The sequence below is a fragment of the Myodes glareolus genome, chromosome 18 (assembly GCF_982192425.1).
Source record: "Myodes glareolus chromosome 18, mMyoGla1.1, whole genome shotgun sequence".
Lineage (NCBI taxonomy): Eukaryota > Metazoa > Chordata > Mammalia > Rodentia > Cricetidae > Myodes > Myodes glareolus.
The window spans coordinates 32,995,798-33,008,631 of record NC_142043.1 but is presented as its reverse complement, the minus strand read 5'-3'; the positions used below and the strand labels follow the sequence as shown (position 1 = coordinate 33,008,631).

The 12,834-nt window shown below is 51.1% G+C and overlaps 1 protein-coding gene across 1 annotated transcript in view; it reads right to left on the bottom strand.

The window, feature by feature from the left end:
- Positions 1–8,579, bottom strand: part of Amer3 (APC membrane recruitment protein 3) — a 10,797-nt gene extending 2,218 nt beyond the window's left edge. The window contains exons 1-2 of the mRNA XM_087898058.1: positions 8,480–8,579; positions 1–2,158 (exon numbers count right to left, since the gene is read on the bottom strand). The exon at positions 1–2,158 is cut by the window's left edge and continues 2,218 nt beyond it. Of these exons, the coding sequence (XP_087754184.1) occupies positions 1–2,139 (2,139 nt within the window). The 5' untranslated portion in view covers positions 2,140–2,158; positions 8,480–8,579. The remainder of the gene's footprint in view (positions 2,159–8,479) is intronic.
- Between the last annotated feature and the right edge of the window lie 4,255 nt (positions 8,580–12,834).

Here is a 12,834-nt window from a genome sequence, read left to right as displayed (position 1 = left end):
CTGAGGCTTCCAGAAGAGCCCGCAGCCCTTATCCTTTCTGGGAGAATGGCTGTCTGGATAAATTTGCAAGGCTGCCACATGGGCCACGCAACCTACAAGCATGGGCCCTGGGTCAAGAGCACTTCCCCCATGCCCTGGTCTTAAGGGGTCTTGAGTACACCTCAGGTTCCCGGGTGTCCCAAGTTCCTTCTGGGAGCTAGCACAGATGACAGGGTTTGGAGCTTTGCTTTTCCCGGAAACGCCTGTTGCTGTGGCAGCTGCAGGGGAGGACTGGCCTTCAGAAAGGTCTTGTGTTCCTTCCTCTAGAGAGTCATCCTTAGATGGGACAGTAATAGACCTTGCAGGCTCCCCTTGAACCTCACGCTCTCTTACAAGCAAGTCTTTGGTTCCTGGGCGTGCCCAGGGCTCCTGTCTGCTGGGTGCCAAGAATGTCATGGCCTTGCCCGTATCTAAGGCCTGGCTTTCCCTGCCTTCTAGGCCCTCTGTTGGTGCCCTGAGGACTCCATGGGGGTCAGGTGGGGTAACAGGCTCCCTAAGGACAAGAGTGGGGGTAGAAGCCGTGGCAGGGGCAGGGGCAGGTGCCGGCGCAGGTGGGGTCCGGCGCAGCCAGTTGACAATGCCCATGGTGATGGCAAGTTCTGTGTCACAGAGCTTCAGCAGACATTCCTTGCCCTTCCAGGTACTCTGCAGGAATCCCTGACTGAGTAAGTCAGGGCCTGGTGTGGGGGCCAGGTTCTCCTCGGCTCCCACGTGGAAGCTACACATGGACAGTGGAGTCCCCAGGGCAGGCCCCGAAAGACTCTCAGACACACACAAGTCATCATCTAGGATCGGGCCAACGGGGGCCTCGCTGGGGTCATAGAAGAGGTCATAGAGGGCATCCCCACTGTAACTGTCCCTGGGAAACGTGGCCGCAGGCGTCCCCGGACTCGCAGCTTCCTTTTTCTCCTCCTCAAGGCCAGGCGAGAAGGAGTCATAGTAACCTTCGTCACTTGTGGACACAGATTCTGGCTGTTCACTTTTGGGGGTACCTGTGTCTATGGAGCTGGCTTTGGAGCCGCTGGGGGGACCCCTGCAAGGCAACAAGGGCAGCTCAGCTAACCCACAGGTATCTAACCTGAGCTGGTCTGTGTCTGTTCCCTGGGGACTCACCAGCCATGGGCTCAGCAGGGCACGCTGCTGCTGCTTCACAGAGCGATTCACGCTATCCCAGAACTTGGTGAAGTCTGATGCTTCGTTCTGGGCAGGGGATGCCAGCTGTTCCATGCTATCCTGGGAGGGACCCCGGGGAGTCTTGCTGTCCAGAGCCTGGGGTGAGTGGGCTGGGCTCTCCGGACCTTCTTTCATCTCCACAGATGGCACCGAGCTTCCATCTGCAAAGATCTCCCCACAACCTGTCAGCGAATCAAAGCTTTTGAGTGAGGCCACGTCCTCACACAGGGCGCTGCAGAGGTCAAAGGGGGTGTCCGGCAGAAACTCACTGTCAGACAGATCCTGGCATAGGCTGTCCAGCCCCAGCCCCTCACCCATGGAGAGGAACGATTTGCTTTGCTCTGCCCCAGCACCCAGTGGGACCCCAGGGGATGACAGGCCCTTCCCCTTGGATGATAATGAGGCCAAGTTCTCAGTCTTGCTTCTGCGGATGTGAAATAGGTTTCGAAAGCACTTCTTGGACCTCTTCAGGGAAATCCTTTTCCTTGGGATGCTCTTAGCCACAGCCGGCACGAAGGGCATCTGGGGCACAAAGTGGCGGTAGTCAATCATACGCTGACCCCCAGGGGTCTCTGGGAAGCTCATGCTCCCCACCATCTGTCCTGTGGTGGCTGCTGCCTTCGCGGCCCCTGGTACATTGTCATGAGTCTTGCTCTTGCGCACCAACTTGAAGGTGGTTCCACAGACGGGCATGGGACCTCCTTCAGAATCAGACGGTATCTCTTTGTCACGGCACTGGCCATACCCTTGAATGCGGGGAGAAGTCTGGCAGCTTTTCTCACCATGGGATCTTGGCTGCCCTCCCAGTGAGAGTGACCAAGGGCCTGTGTCCTCCTTGGCTGGTGCAGAGGCTGCTGGGTCTATGAGTTTCTCATGGGAAATCTGCACGCTAGATTTGATGAAGGTCTTTCCCCTCCTCAGCTCCATGTTGCCAGTGTTCTTGCCACTGTGGAGGAAGGTAGAAGGGAGTTAGTATTGGAGATGATGACCATCTAATGTCAGCTTGGCTGGCTTTAGATTCATCGTGAAAACACTACTTTGGGTGTGTCCCTGAGAAACGTTTTTTGATTAGGTGCATTGAGATGGAGAAACACACCCAAAACCCTGAATTTGGAGCACAACATGCTGATCCCCAGATTAACTGAAAAAGGAGACAGACTAGCCATCAACTCTTTCTGCTTCTTGATTGTGACCAGCAGGCTGTCTCTTGCTCCTGCCACCCAGCCTTCCCCACCATGATGGATTGTATACATCTCTCAAACCTGTGAGCCAAAGCAGACTCATCCTTAAATTGCTTTGGGCAGGTGTATTGTTACTGCAACAAGAAATTTAATGCCTGATCCAAAATGTGTAGTCTGTGGGCTCTCAAGGGCCTGCTCACACAGCTTGCTGGACTCCGATGCTTTAGGGCCAATGGGTTCTCCCTGGAGAGGGAAAGAAGGAAAACGGGACACCACCACCCTGCCACATGGCTCTACTTTTACAGAGGCCCAGATCCGTTAAATCCCATGCCTACAGGAACATGGTAAGAACCAAAATGAGAGGTGACTGGGGTCTGGAAATGGCCCAGTTCCTGCATTTTCAAGTTGTCCAAGCCCTCCCTAAGCTCCCCAGGCAATTCAGATGTCCATTTCCAGGCCCAGTAAATCAACAATCCCACCTCTCTCTGTTACGTAGCTGTTTCTTCCCAACTGCAACACTCTGTTTGGGGAGTCAGGGAGGCTCCTTAAGCCATGGGAAGAAAACAAAACCTATAAGATCCAGAAATTTACAAGATTCACACCCCCTCCAGGTTATACAAGCAGTAACAGTTGCCAGTCATCTCTGACCAGCTGAGCTGCCGGCAAGTTGTGCAAGCTGCCTTGGAGTCGCCACCACTCCTGAAAGCAGCCCGTTCCCTACACTACCGGAAGTCACTCCAATGAACTCTGCTTCACTAAGTTAGACTACAGTTGGAAAATTTGTTTGGGCAGTCTTTAGTACTCTAACTGGGGTGAACAGACATTTGTTCGGATCTCCCTAGGAAAAACTCACACTATGCCTTCACCCCATCCACAGGAGGGACATGTCAACATGGAGGACTCAATTAAGTAGGCTGCTTCCCAGGCCTGAGGTGGTTGACCATCCGTGGGAGGACCAGGCGTCTGCTGAGGAAGGTAAGATTCAAGTTTGTACAGAGTCCCTCAAGTGAGCCGCTGCCAAGAATTCACAGGGTTTGCAAAGCATGAGCTGGGGGACAGCAAGGCATGGCACATGCCACAGAACATCACAGACCAGAAGGGCAGGCAGCTGTCACTGACAGATACGGCCTGGAGTCCATCTAGAGATGGTTTCTGATGACCAGGCTAAGTTCACTGGGGATGCTGCTAGTGACACTGGAGTCGGAAAGGTGTTTGGTGGTGAATGCACCAGTGACTCGATGGTCCTGTCATAGCTGGGCCTCACCTGGCCTCATTCCAGGTCCCCTGAAGCTGGTGAAGCTGGCCTCCCAGAATCAATGAAGACAGGCAAGAGGCTGACCACAGGGGCTGAGGCTGAAGTAACGGGAAGGCTGTTGTGGAAGTGAAGGTGTAGGGTCTTCTGAAGGAAGAAATCCCAGGAACACTAGGATTCAGCAGACACATTAGAAAGGGCAGGAAGGGAATCTTGGCACTGGAGGCCACAGGGTACCTGCACCAAGACCTGTCTTTTTTTTTTTAATTGAGCTCTACAATTTTCTCTGCTTCCGTCCCTGCCTCTCCCCTCCCCTTCAACCTTCTCCCAAGGTCCCCATGCTCCCAGTTTACTCACGAGATTCAAGACTTGTCTTAGGGAGAAGAATCTGGTGGTTTAGAACATGCTGCCCTTAGGGTGACTAGCACAGCCAAAGCATGGCTGGGGAGCCTTCTGAGCTCTTCCCCCAACCCCAGCAGAAACTCTCTCTGCCTAATCCCTTCCCCCTCTGGGGTTGCTCTAGGATTATCCCTTGCATTTGTTCACCCCAGTCCCAGGCTGTGAGGGGGGCTGCAGCAGGTTCAAGGTCTGTGGATATTTAGTCCTGTAAACCGCCCCCAAAGATGCATGCTGGTTGCCTCCAGATGGCTGCATGACAGCCGTCAGCCGACAGTCAAGGCTGGCCAGAGTCCCTGAAGTGCCCCTGCATGTAGTTCTGAGTGGGCAGAGGGCCTGCCTCTGCTCGGCTGCCAAAGCCAGCATCACAGGGACTCACGGGCAAGCTGACTGAGCTCCTGCCACCTGCTCACACCTGTGGGCAGCACTTCCTCCCCTCCAGGTGACATCTGGGACTTTTGGCTGGGGAACAAGATGCAAAGTAGTCTTCAGGGACAAAAGAGCCACACAGCCTAGGCTTGGCCCTCCTTCTACTTGGCTCCTCTAGGCACAGAACACCAGCTCTTGGCACCATGCCTCGGGTGCCATGCTGGCTTTTCAGCCTACTGGGAGATGGCATGGCCCAGTGCCTCAGGCACCATGGTGGCTGTTCAGCTTGCTGGGAGATGGCAAGTACCCAAGCCTCTCCTACCCAGAACCAGCAGATTTCTGCTCCAAATATGCCACCCAGACATTCCTTTATGGGTCTGTTGGAGTCCGGCACACATGGCAGAGTGATTGTTACGCAGGGCCTGATACTTGCGCATTGGCAACACCCTCCTAACTAAGCAGAAAACTTGACCAATAAGTTGGTAAGGGACAAATTACTGTAGTCATTACTTTACAGAATATAAATTCAGGGGCTGGGGAAATGACTTAGAGCTTAAGAGCACTTGCTGCTCCCTAGGAGTGATGGTTCCCAGCATCCACACTAGAGAGTTCACTGTTGCCTATCACAGTGTGGGGGGATATGACCTCCTCTTCTGGCTTCTTCTGGTGCTTGCGCTCACATGCACATGCTCATACATGCACACATTAAAAACAAAAGAAATCTTTTTTTAAAAAAATTCAGCTTCAGAAAAGTCAGTTAATTTACCCATTGGTGGTAAGGCTGGGACCTGAACCTGTGAACCAATGGTTCAAGATCTCTACCTCCCTCTACTTCGTCCCTCATCACTCAGTAGCCCAGACTGACCTTGAATTTGTCATGCTCCTGCCTCAGCCTCTGGAGTGCTGGGATTACAGCACTACCACACTGTACACTACCACATCCCACTGAAACTATCTTTGGTGAGAAACCTTAAAAATAGAGTAATAAATGTGTTCTCATGAGGAATTTTGGAAAATAAGACGAAGGTAAAAGCTGCAGGCTGCAAGGGCAGCTCGTCCAAATTTAGAAAGATTCTAATTGAAAGCAGTGTAATCTTAATGGAGATATTTGTAATGACCTATCAGCTCACTCGTGCCGTTCAGTGTTGGGGGAGGGGGGCTATTGGAGTTACTGTGCCCTGGAAAATAGCTCCATCCGGCCACCAGCAAGACTGCTTCACTGTAAAACTTCACACCTAGAAGAATTAAACCATTTGGACAGAGATCTCTTTCAGTCAAACTACCGCTTTCCAGCTCTCACAGCGACCATCTGAGCTCAGATCAGGAAAAGGTGGCCAGTTCGTTCCATTCTGAACTTACAGCGTGGTCCCCCAAGTATGATAACACAAATCCTGCAGTCCACTATAGTGATACGGCCAAGACTGCTCTGATTGTATTCGCACTCTACATGAGAAGAACAAGTGGTAAAGTTGGTAACAGTGCACCGGAGGCATCAGTACTGGGCAGTGTGACCTCTCGCTTCGGTCACTTCTCCCATTAAAATGTTTAATCCAGCCTGTCTCTTTGGAAACGTGGGTGGAAGGCGAACTGCCTGGTGGGAGGCGGGCTGGGCAGGCGCCTTCCAGCACAGCTTTCAGAGCAGAGTGGGGTTTATTCAGATGGCCAGATGCTACGCCAGCACTGCCTGGGGGCGAAGGCTAAATGTACATAGGTTCTCAGTCGGAAAAATGCACACTTGGTTTTTGTAACCCTGTGGCTAACAGCCTGTCGGTAGGAATTCATGACATGTCCTTCCTCCACACATGTCGTCTGTCTCTCCTTCTCTCTTCCCAAGGGTCTTCTCCTTCGTGATCTGCATAGCTCGGCCACCACTGAGCCTTTTATTCTAGTGCTTGGCATTGCTCTAGAACAAGGTTTAAAGTTTGCTAAAGCCCAGCCCTTCAACTGGAGCAGACAGTTGTATGCACTATTGCACACTTGCGCATGTGTATGTGTGCACACGTGTATGCGTGTGTGTGTGTGTGTGTGTGTGTGTGTGTGTGTGTGTGTGTGTGTGTTTGGCTTGGGGAGTGATATTTTGTGGGCATGGAGATCTGAGGTCAGCTTCCGGTGCTGCTACTCAGGAGCCATCCTCTTTGCTTTTGAAACAGTCTCTCACTGGGACCCAGGGCTTGGCAAGCAAACGAGGCTGACATTGACAGTGAGCCCCAAGGTCCATCTGTCTCCCTAAGTGCTGGAATTTGAAGGGCATGCCGCCCTGACTGACGTTTTATATGATTCTTGGGGATTGAACTCGGGTCTCCGCAGTTACATGGAAATTTAAACAAAAGTTGTATTGCTCATTTGTGCGAGTGTATGTGCGTGCTCCAAAGCACCATGATGTGTGTGCAGAGGTCAGAGGACAACCTGCAGCATCTGTTCTTGCCTTCCGCTGTCTGGGTCACGGGAATCCAACTCGGGTTACCGGGCTCGGCGGCAAGTGCTTTTAGCCACTGACTTATCCTGGAGGCCCCCATCGCAAGTTCTTTCCTGACCGAGTTTTCTCCCCAATCTCCAGGAACAGTCTTTAAGGCCCAGAGCTTCGGCGCAAGTTGACAGGTAAACATGATACTGCTGATCTAAATGAAGTGTTTTAAATATTTGAAACACCTTGACCATTCGTTTCATCTGATGAGATAGCACACATTTCAGTTTCCTAATTAAGATGCCAGTCTGGACATTTTAATTCTACAAATGCAATTTATCCTGATAGTTTTCTAAGGCAGGCCCCAACCGCACTAAAGCTAAAATGAGCCTTCAAACTCCATGAGATCAGAAACCATGCAGTGTGTTTATTTAATCGGTTCTGTTCCAGGGATGTGCTGTTTAAATAAAACCTAAAAGACAGCAGAAGGCATTCAGTCAAAAAAAATACAGGATGCATATCCCAGCCAGTGAACACACCCTGCAAAAGGCCCCAAGGACAAGAAAAAGAGACCTTTCAATGTCTAAAAGTGAATGCAGTGATCAGGACAGCAAGCAATGGGACCAAGCCAGGAGACTAGTCAGGAGACCATATCTGACCTGGGTCCCAGGAAGGAGCTACAGGTGAAAATGGAAAATCATGAGTGGAGGCCAAGAGGAGGATGGATTAGAAACCAACTGCCCCAGAGGCCAGAAGAAAGGCAGCCGCAGAGAAGGCTAATGTCTGCTGCTGAAGTTCAGCACACCAGGACAAGAATTTACTACAAAATGAAAACTCCATGAAGTGACCCCTCTAGATATAATTTTAAATCAGCTATCTAGGATTTTCTTTTCCCCTTGGAAGGTAATCCTGTGCCTTTCTTTCCGTGTGTGTGTGTGTGTGTGTTGTGAAAATCTTATAGAGCAAAATTAAAAACAAACCCTCCAGGGACTACATGGCCAGTTACTTTTGGTATTTGAAATGCTTCTCCCGTGTCTGTCCCTGTCCCCACCCCATACCCCCCCCCCAAGTCACAGCAGGCAGTGAACTATGAAGAGGTGTTTAAGGAAGAGCAGGCCTAGGTGAGGTACCTTGCCCAGTGACTTCATTGGGTTTGGGATTGGGTAGTGGAGGCTAGGGGGCAGTAGTTTGTTTCCGTGGCAGTATGCCTTGTTGCTGGCGTGGTGAAGGCCCAAGTGAGATGAAAAAGCTCTAGTGTTCTGGGATGGGGGTGGGGTGGGTAATAAAGCAGAAATAGAATGTGCCGTGAGAGCCACCCACTCCCACACTAGGGAGACAATGGGCCCTTTGGGTGGAGGTCCTGGCTCACCTCCTCTGAGAGAGCCCCTGGCAAGTGGACAGATGAACCACTATCATCTTACTCCTTCCCCAGACCCCTTGTCCGCAGTGACAGGGTTTCCCCATTACCTAAACCAGTCACCACGCTCAGCCCCCAGGCCCCACGAATCCTCGCTGAGCGCCGCGGAGTGGAGGGAGTGCCCATCTTGGCACCTTTCGTCAACCGTCCATCGCAGAAAGCTCTCAACATTCCCCAGTCCCCCCAGTTCCCAAAGAGGACGAGCGAGGCTGGGACCGACGCAGTCTCTTGGGGCCCCGGCCACTTACCGCTGAGGCTGGGGAGTGTCGCAGGGCGCGGCCGCGCCCGAGCCAGGCAGCGAGTGCGCGCCCGAGCCTAGCGTCAGCACCACGGCCAGCTCCAGGCTCCGCGCCGCCGTCGGGGGCGGGCCTCCGGGCACCCGCGCGCAGCTCCAGCCCCAGCCCCGGCTCCACCGCGCTCCGGAGGGCGGGGGACGGGAGGACGCTGCCGACTCGCGGAGGAGTGCGAGGGTACTCAGCCGCCACTGCGCCGCCGCCACCCAGAACGGCTCGGCTTGCTGGCTTTGTTCTTGTTCTCTCTAGCTCTCTCCCTCTGCCCACTCAGCCGCTCCCATAATGCTGTGGGTTTTGCATCCCTAAACCCTGTTGCCCTCAGTCTGGAGGTCCCACATCCCAAGAGACTACAGGTGTGGGTGCCCCCCCCACCCCCGCATCCCGGAGGTCCAGGGCGGGTTGACTCCTGCTGTCTCCAAATGGCAATATCACATACAGCCTCTCCAGCATTCTTACTCAAGATTCAGGATTCTGAGGCTTGGAAGAGGGGGCAAACCAGTGCCGGGAGGCAAAGTGGGCTATTCCAGAACCTTCCTTATGTACCCTTCTTGGAGCTGATTACATTACTTTATGACCAAGAATAAAAGAGGCGTTTCCCTTCTATGCACTTACTGTGTGGTCTGCTGGTGCTGTCCCCTGCTGCAGCCCTGATGACAAGCAGAATCGATGTGGGGAGCCCCTTCCGCAGAGCTGAGGACAAGGGTCCGCAGGCTCGGCCCAGTGTCCAGGGCTAGGAGATAAAGGGTGGAGCAAACTCCGCTATGGCTTAGGTGATCTTGTCGCCCTCCCCAGTGGAGCCAGGAGTGGGGAGCCCACTGCTAGTGTTTGTGAAAGGCTGATGTTAACAGAGTGCTAGCCGCAGTGAGCACAGGCAGAAAGAGCAGCCGCAGAGGAATCAGTTAGGTTTGGGCTAAGGGCCAGGGAAAAAGAGGACCTGGTGATTGACAAGGGCCACGCCTTTCCTTGAGCCAGCAGGCTCCCTCTCTGTCCTACATGTGAAAAGCCCCAGTATCCAAGATGTTCCAACCTAGGTCTGCAGTGCTTTGGTAAGTCGAAACCAGTTGAAACTTCTCTAGAATCAGTCAACAGTCTAGAGGCACTCCCTGACAAGATTGACAACCAGGACGACCCTCCACTTCTAGATGAGCTGCACGGTTGAATCTTCTTTCTACCTAGTGCCTAACTTAGCTACACACACCTCCCGTACGTGTGCGGTGTACATGTCTTCATGTGGATGGATGGGTGCACGCGTGGGTGAGTTGCATATGCCTGCCCGTGGAGGTCAAAGGCTAAGTGTCTTCCTCAAGGACTCTCGGTTGTTATTGTTTCAGAACATGGTCTCTCACTGAACCCTGGACAAGAGCTCATGCATTAGTCAATGAGCCCCACAGATCACTTCATTGCCCACCGCCACCACACCCCCAGCCATGGGGTTACAGACCTGCATGTGGCACCTGGCTTTTCCGTGGATGCTGGAGATTGGAGCTCAGATCCTTATACTTGCGTGGCAGGCACTTACATGGCTGTGCTGTCCCCCAAACCTTCTATATCTGCACTGTGACTGTAACCATGTTCTCTCTTTTCTTTTCTGGCACTGGTTACCTGGTTACTTGACTGTCCTGAGGGCCAGTTTTCTGGCCATCTCCTCTCAGATTCCCCACGCTGAGAGTCCAAAAGAGCCAGAAGTCTACAGCATGAGTGAGGTCAGCTGCATTAGTGGAGTTACAGGGTCCAGATCTGCAGCCATGAGGAGCCCCCACATCTAAGGGGTTTGAGGGGGAGAAGGAGCGGAGCTCCATACTGTTGAGGAAGGCTGGCAGAGCTGGAACTGTCTGTCAGAAGCAAGCTTCAGGAGGCCTAGTCTGGAGTGGATGGTTGGATGGGGAGGAGGCACCATGACACTAGGGATGAGCATGAAGAGACATGTTCTAGCCCTTGGAAGAGACCCACACAGAAGGATGACCTCCCCAATCCTAAATAAACTAGAGTTAGAGACATTAACAGATGGAGTGACTTATTGCTACAAGTGGTTTCTTTCTTATTTTATTATAGTTTATACTTTTCTACAGTATTTTAAACAATAAACAATTCTTTATTCTTTTTGGTGTGTGTGCATATTCTGTGTGTGCAGGTACAATGAACATGATCATAGGGGTGTGTAGAGGCCAGAGGTCAACGTGCGTGTCATTTCTCAGATACCATTCAACTTAATTTTGAGCAAGGAAGTCTCATTGAAACCGAGGGCTGGCAGATTCGGTTAGGTCGTCTGGCCAATGAGCTTCAGGGATCCGTCTGTCTCCAGTTCACCAGCATTAGGGCATTAGTATTACAAGACATCTCCCCCAGCATAGGCTCATGCACCATACTTTAATTAATTTGACCATAATTATTTGGATAAGTGGTCTTACTCCTCACATCTTTGGGTTTAACATAAATATGTGTGTATTTATTCCTAGGTAACGTGCTTTGATGGCATTGAAATGTCTTTACTTAATCTGCACTAAAATACTACAAATAAATTGACATTACCCACTGAAATATTTCAGTATGTATTTAAAATAGTATTCTTATATTAACAATGTCCCTAGTGGCATCTGCTATCAAAATCCACACAGTAAAATGGGAATCAGATTAATCAATAATTAAAGCAATATAAATAAATTAGCACTAGCAGATTGACACGATGGACCAACTTTTGCTGAGTGTAATAACTTTTGCTGTTTTTGAAATCTATGCATACAGAGACATAAAGAAACATGGGAAAATGCTAACAATTGGAATTTCAGCTAATGGTTGGCACTTTGTTTTCAATGTTTTCTGTTTTCTCAGGTTCATTATTAAACAGAATATCAATGTCTTCTTTCCACAGTTTCCACAAACTTCAATTTCATAGACACATGGTCTATACATTATATGGTGAGGATCCTTCTCTGTCTCTTTTTTTTAAAACATTTTTAATTGATGCTTTGAGAATTTCACATCATGAACCCAATCCCACTCACTTCCCAACCCTTCCATATCTGCCCTCCACTCTTGTAGCCTCTCCCTTAAAAGGAAAATAAAAGAAAAAAAAACATTTTGCTCCCCTCTTTCCCACCTCTCCATCATATATTCTTTTTTATTTAAATAACATTTTTTTCTTTCATTTTACATAGCAACCAGTTTCCCCTCTCTCCTCTCCGCCCCTCTCCTTTTCTCTTCTGCCTCCTCCCTGTCCACTCCTTCTCCATCTCCATTCAGAAAGGGACAGGCCTCCCATGGCCTTGCACAAAGCATGGCACATCAAGCTGAATGTCCTCTTAAGTATAAGCAGGCCAGGTAATCCAGCATGGGGAACAGGTTACCAAAAGCCTGCTAAGCACCATGTAGAGGTCTTGCTCTCATTGTTAGAAGCCTTACTAAGAGCTACAAGATTGTCAAACACTTGCATAGGGCCTAGGTCGGTCCCATGCAGGCTCCCTGACTGTTGGACCAACGTCCACAAGCTTGGGTCAGCTGTCTCTGTGGGGGTCCCATCATGGACCCCCTGGCTGGTACAATTTCCTCCTCCCTTCCACAAGACTCTTGGAGCTCAGCACAGCGCTTGTCTGTGGATGTCTGCCTCTGTCTCCATCAGTTACTGGATACAGTATCTCTGATGGCAATCAGAGAAGTAACCAATCTGCTTAAAAGTAGATGGACTCATTACATATTCTTTTGTCATAGTGGCCTTGGGAGCTGCGGTGTGTCACACACACAGTATACCCTGTCACTCAAACAACTTTGCTTGCAAATGCTCCTTGCAGTGAGTTGTTGGTGTGGTTCAAGACCTCTGGCTTCTGGTACACATCAATCCTGGACCTTCACCAAAACTTCTTGGCTATCCTGCTGTTGCCCCAAGTCATGGAGATCCTGCAGCTGTTCTATAGAACCATAGGACAAGTCTCTTTGTATGCTCCAGGAGCAGGTCATAGATGGGGTAGATGTTGGAGTGGACCAACACAAAGCCCTGGATGTGGGCCTGGGTGGCAGTCCAGGCTTCCACAGGGACCGCTTTCTTCATGCAAGAGTCAAGGCCAGTTTTCCTGCATCCACATCATTGGGACCAGTTCTTCTGAGCGCATGATAAGGGGTGGGTCCCGCTAACCTATTGGGGTGGTCGGCCAGGTGACAGCAGTTCTTCCAGGACTGTCAACGGCTGGGGCTCTCCTGTGTTCACACCATTGGGGCCAATTCTCCTGGGAGAGGGAGAAGCTCTCCTGCTGAGGTCACTGGTGAGGGACTAGACCAGTTCTCCTGCGCCCAGGCCACTGGGGCTAGCTCTCCCATGG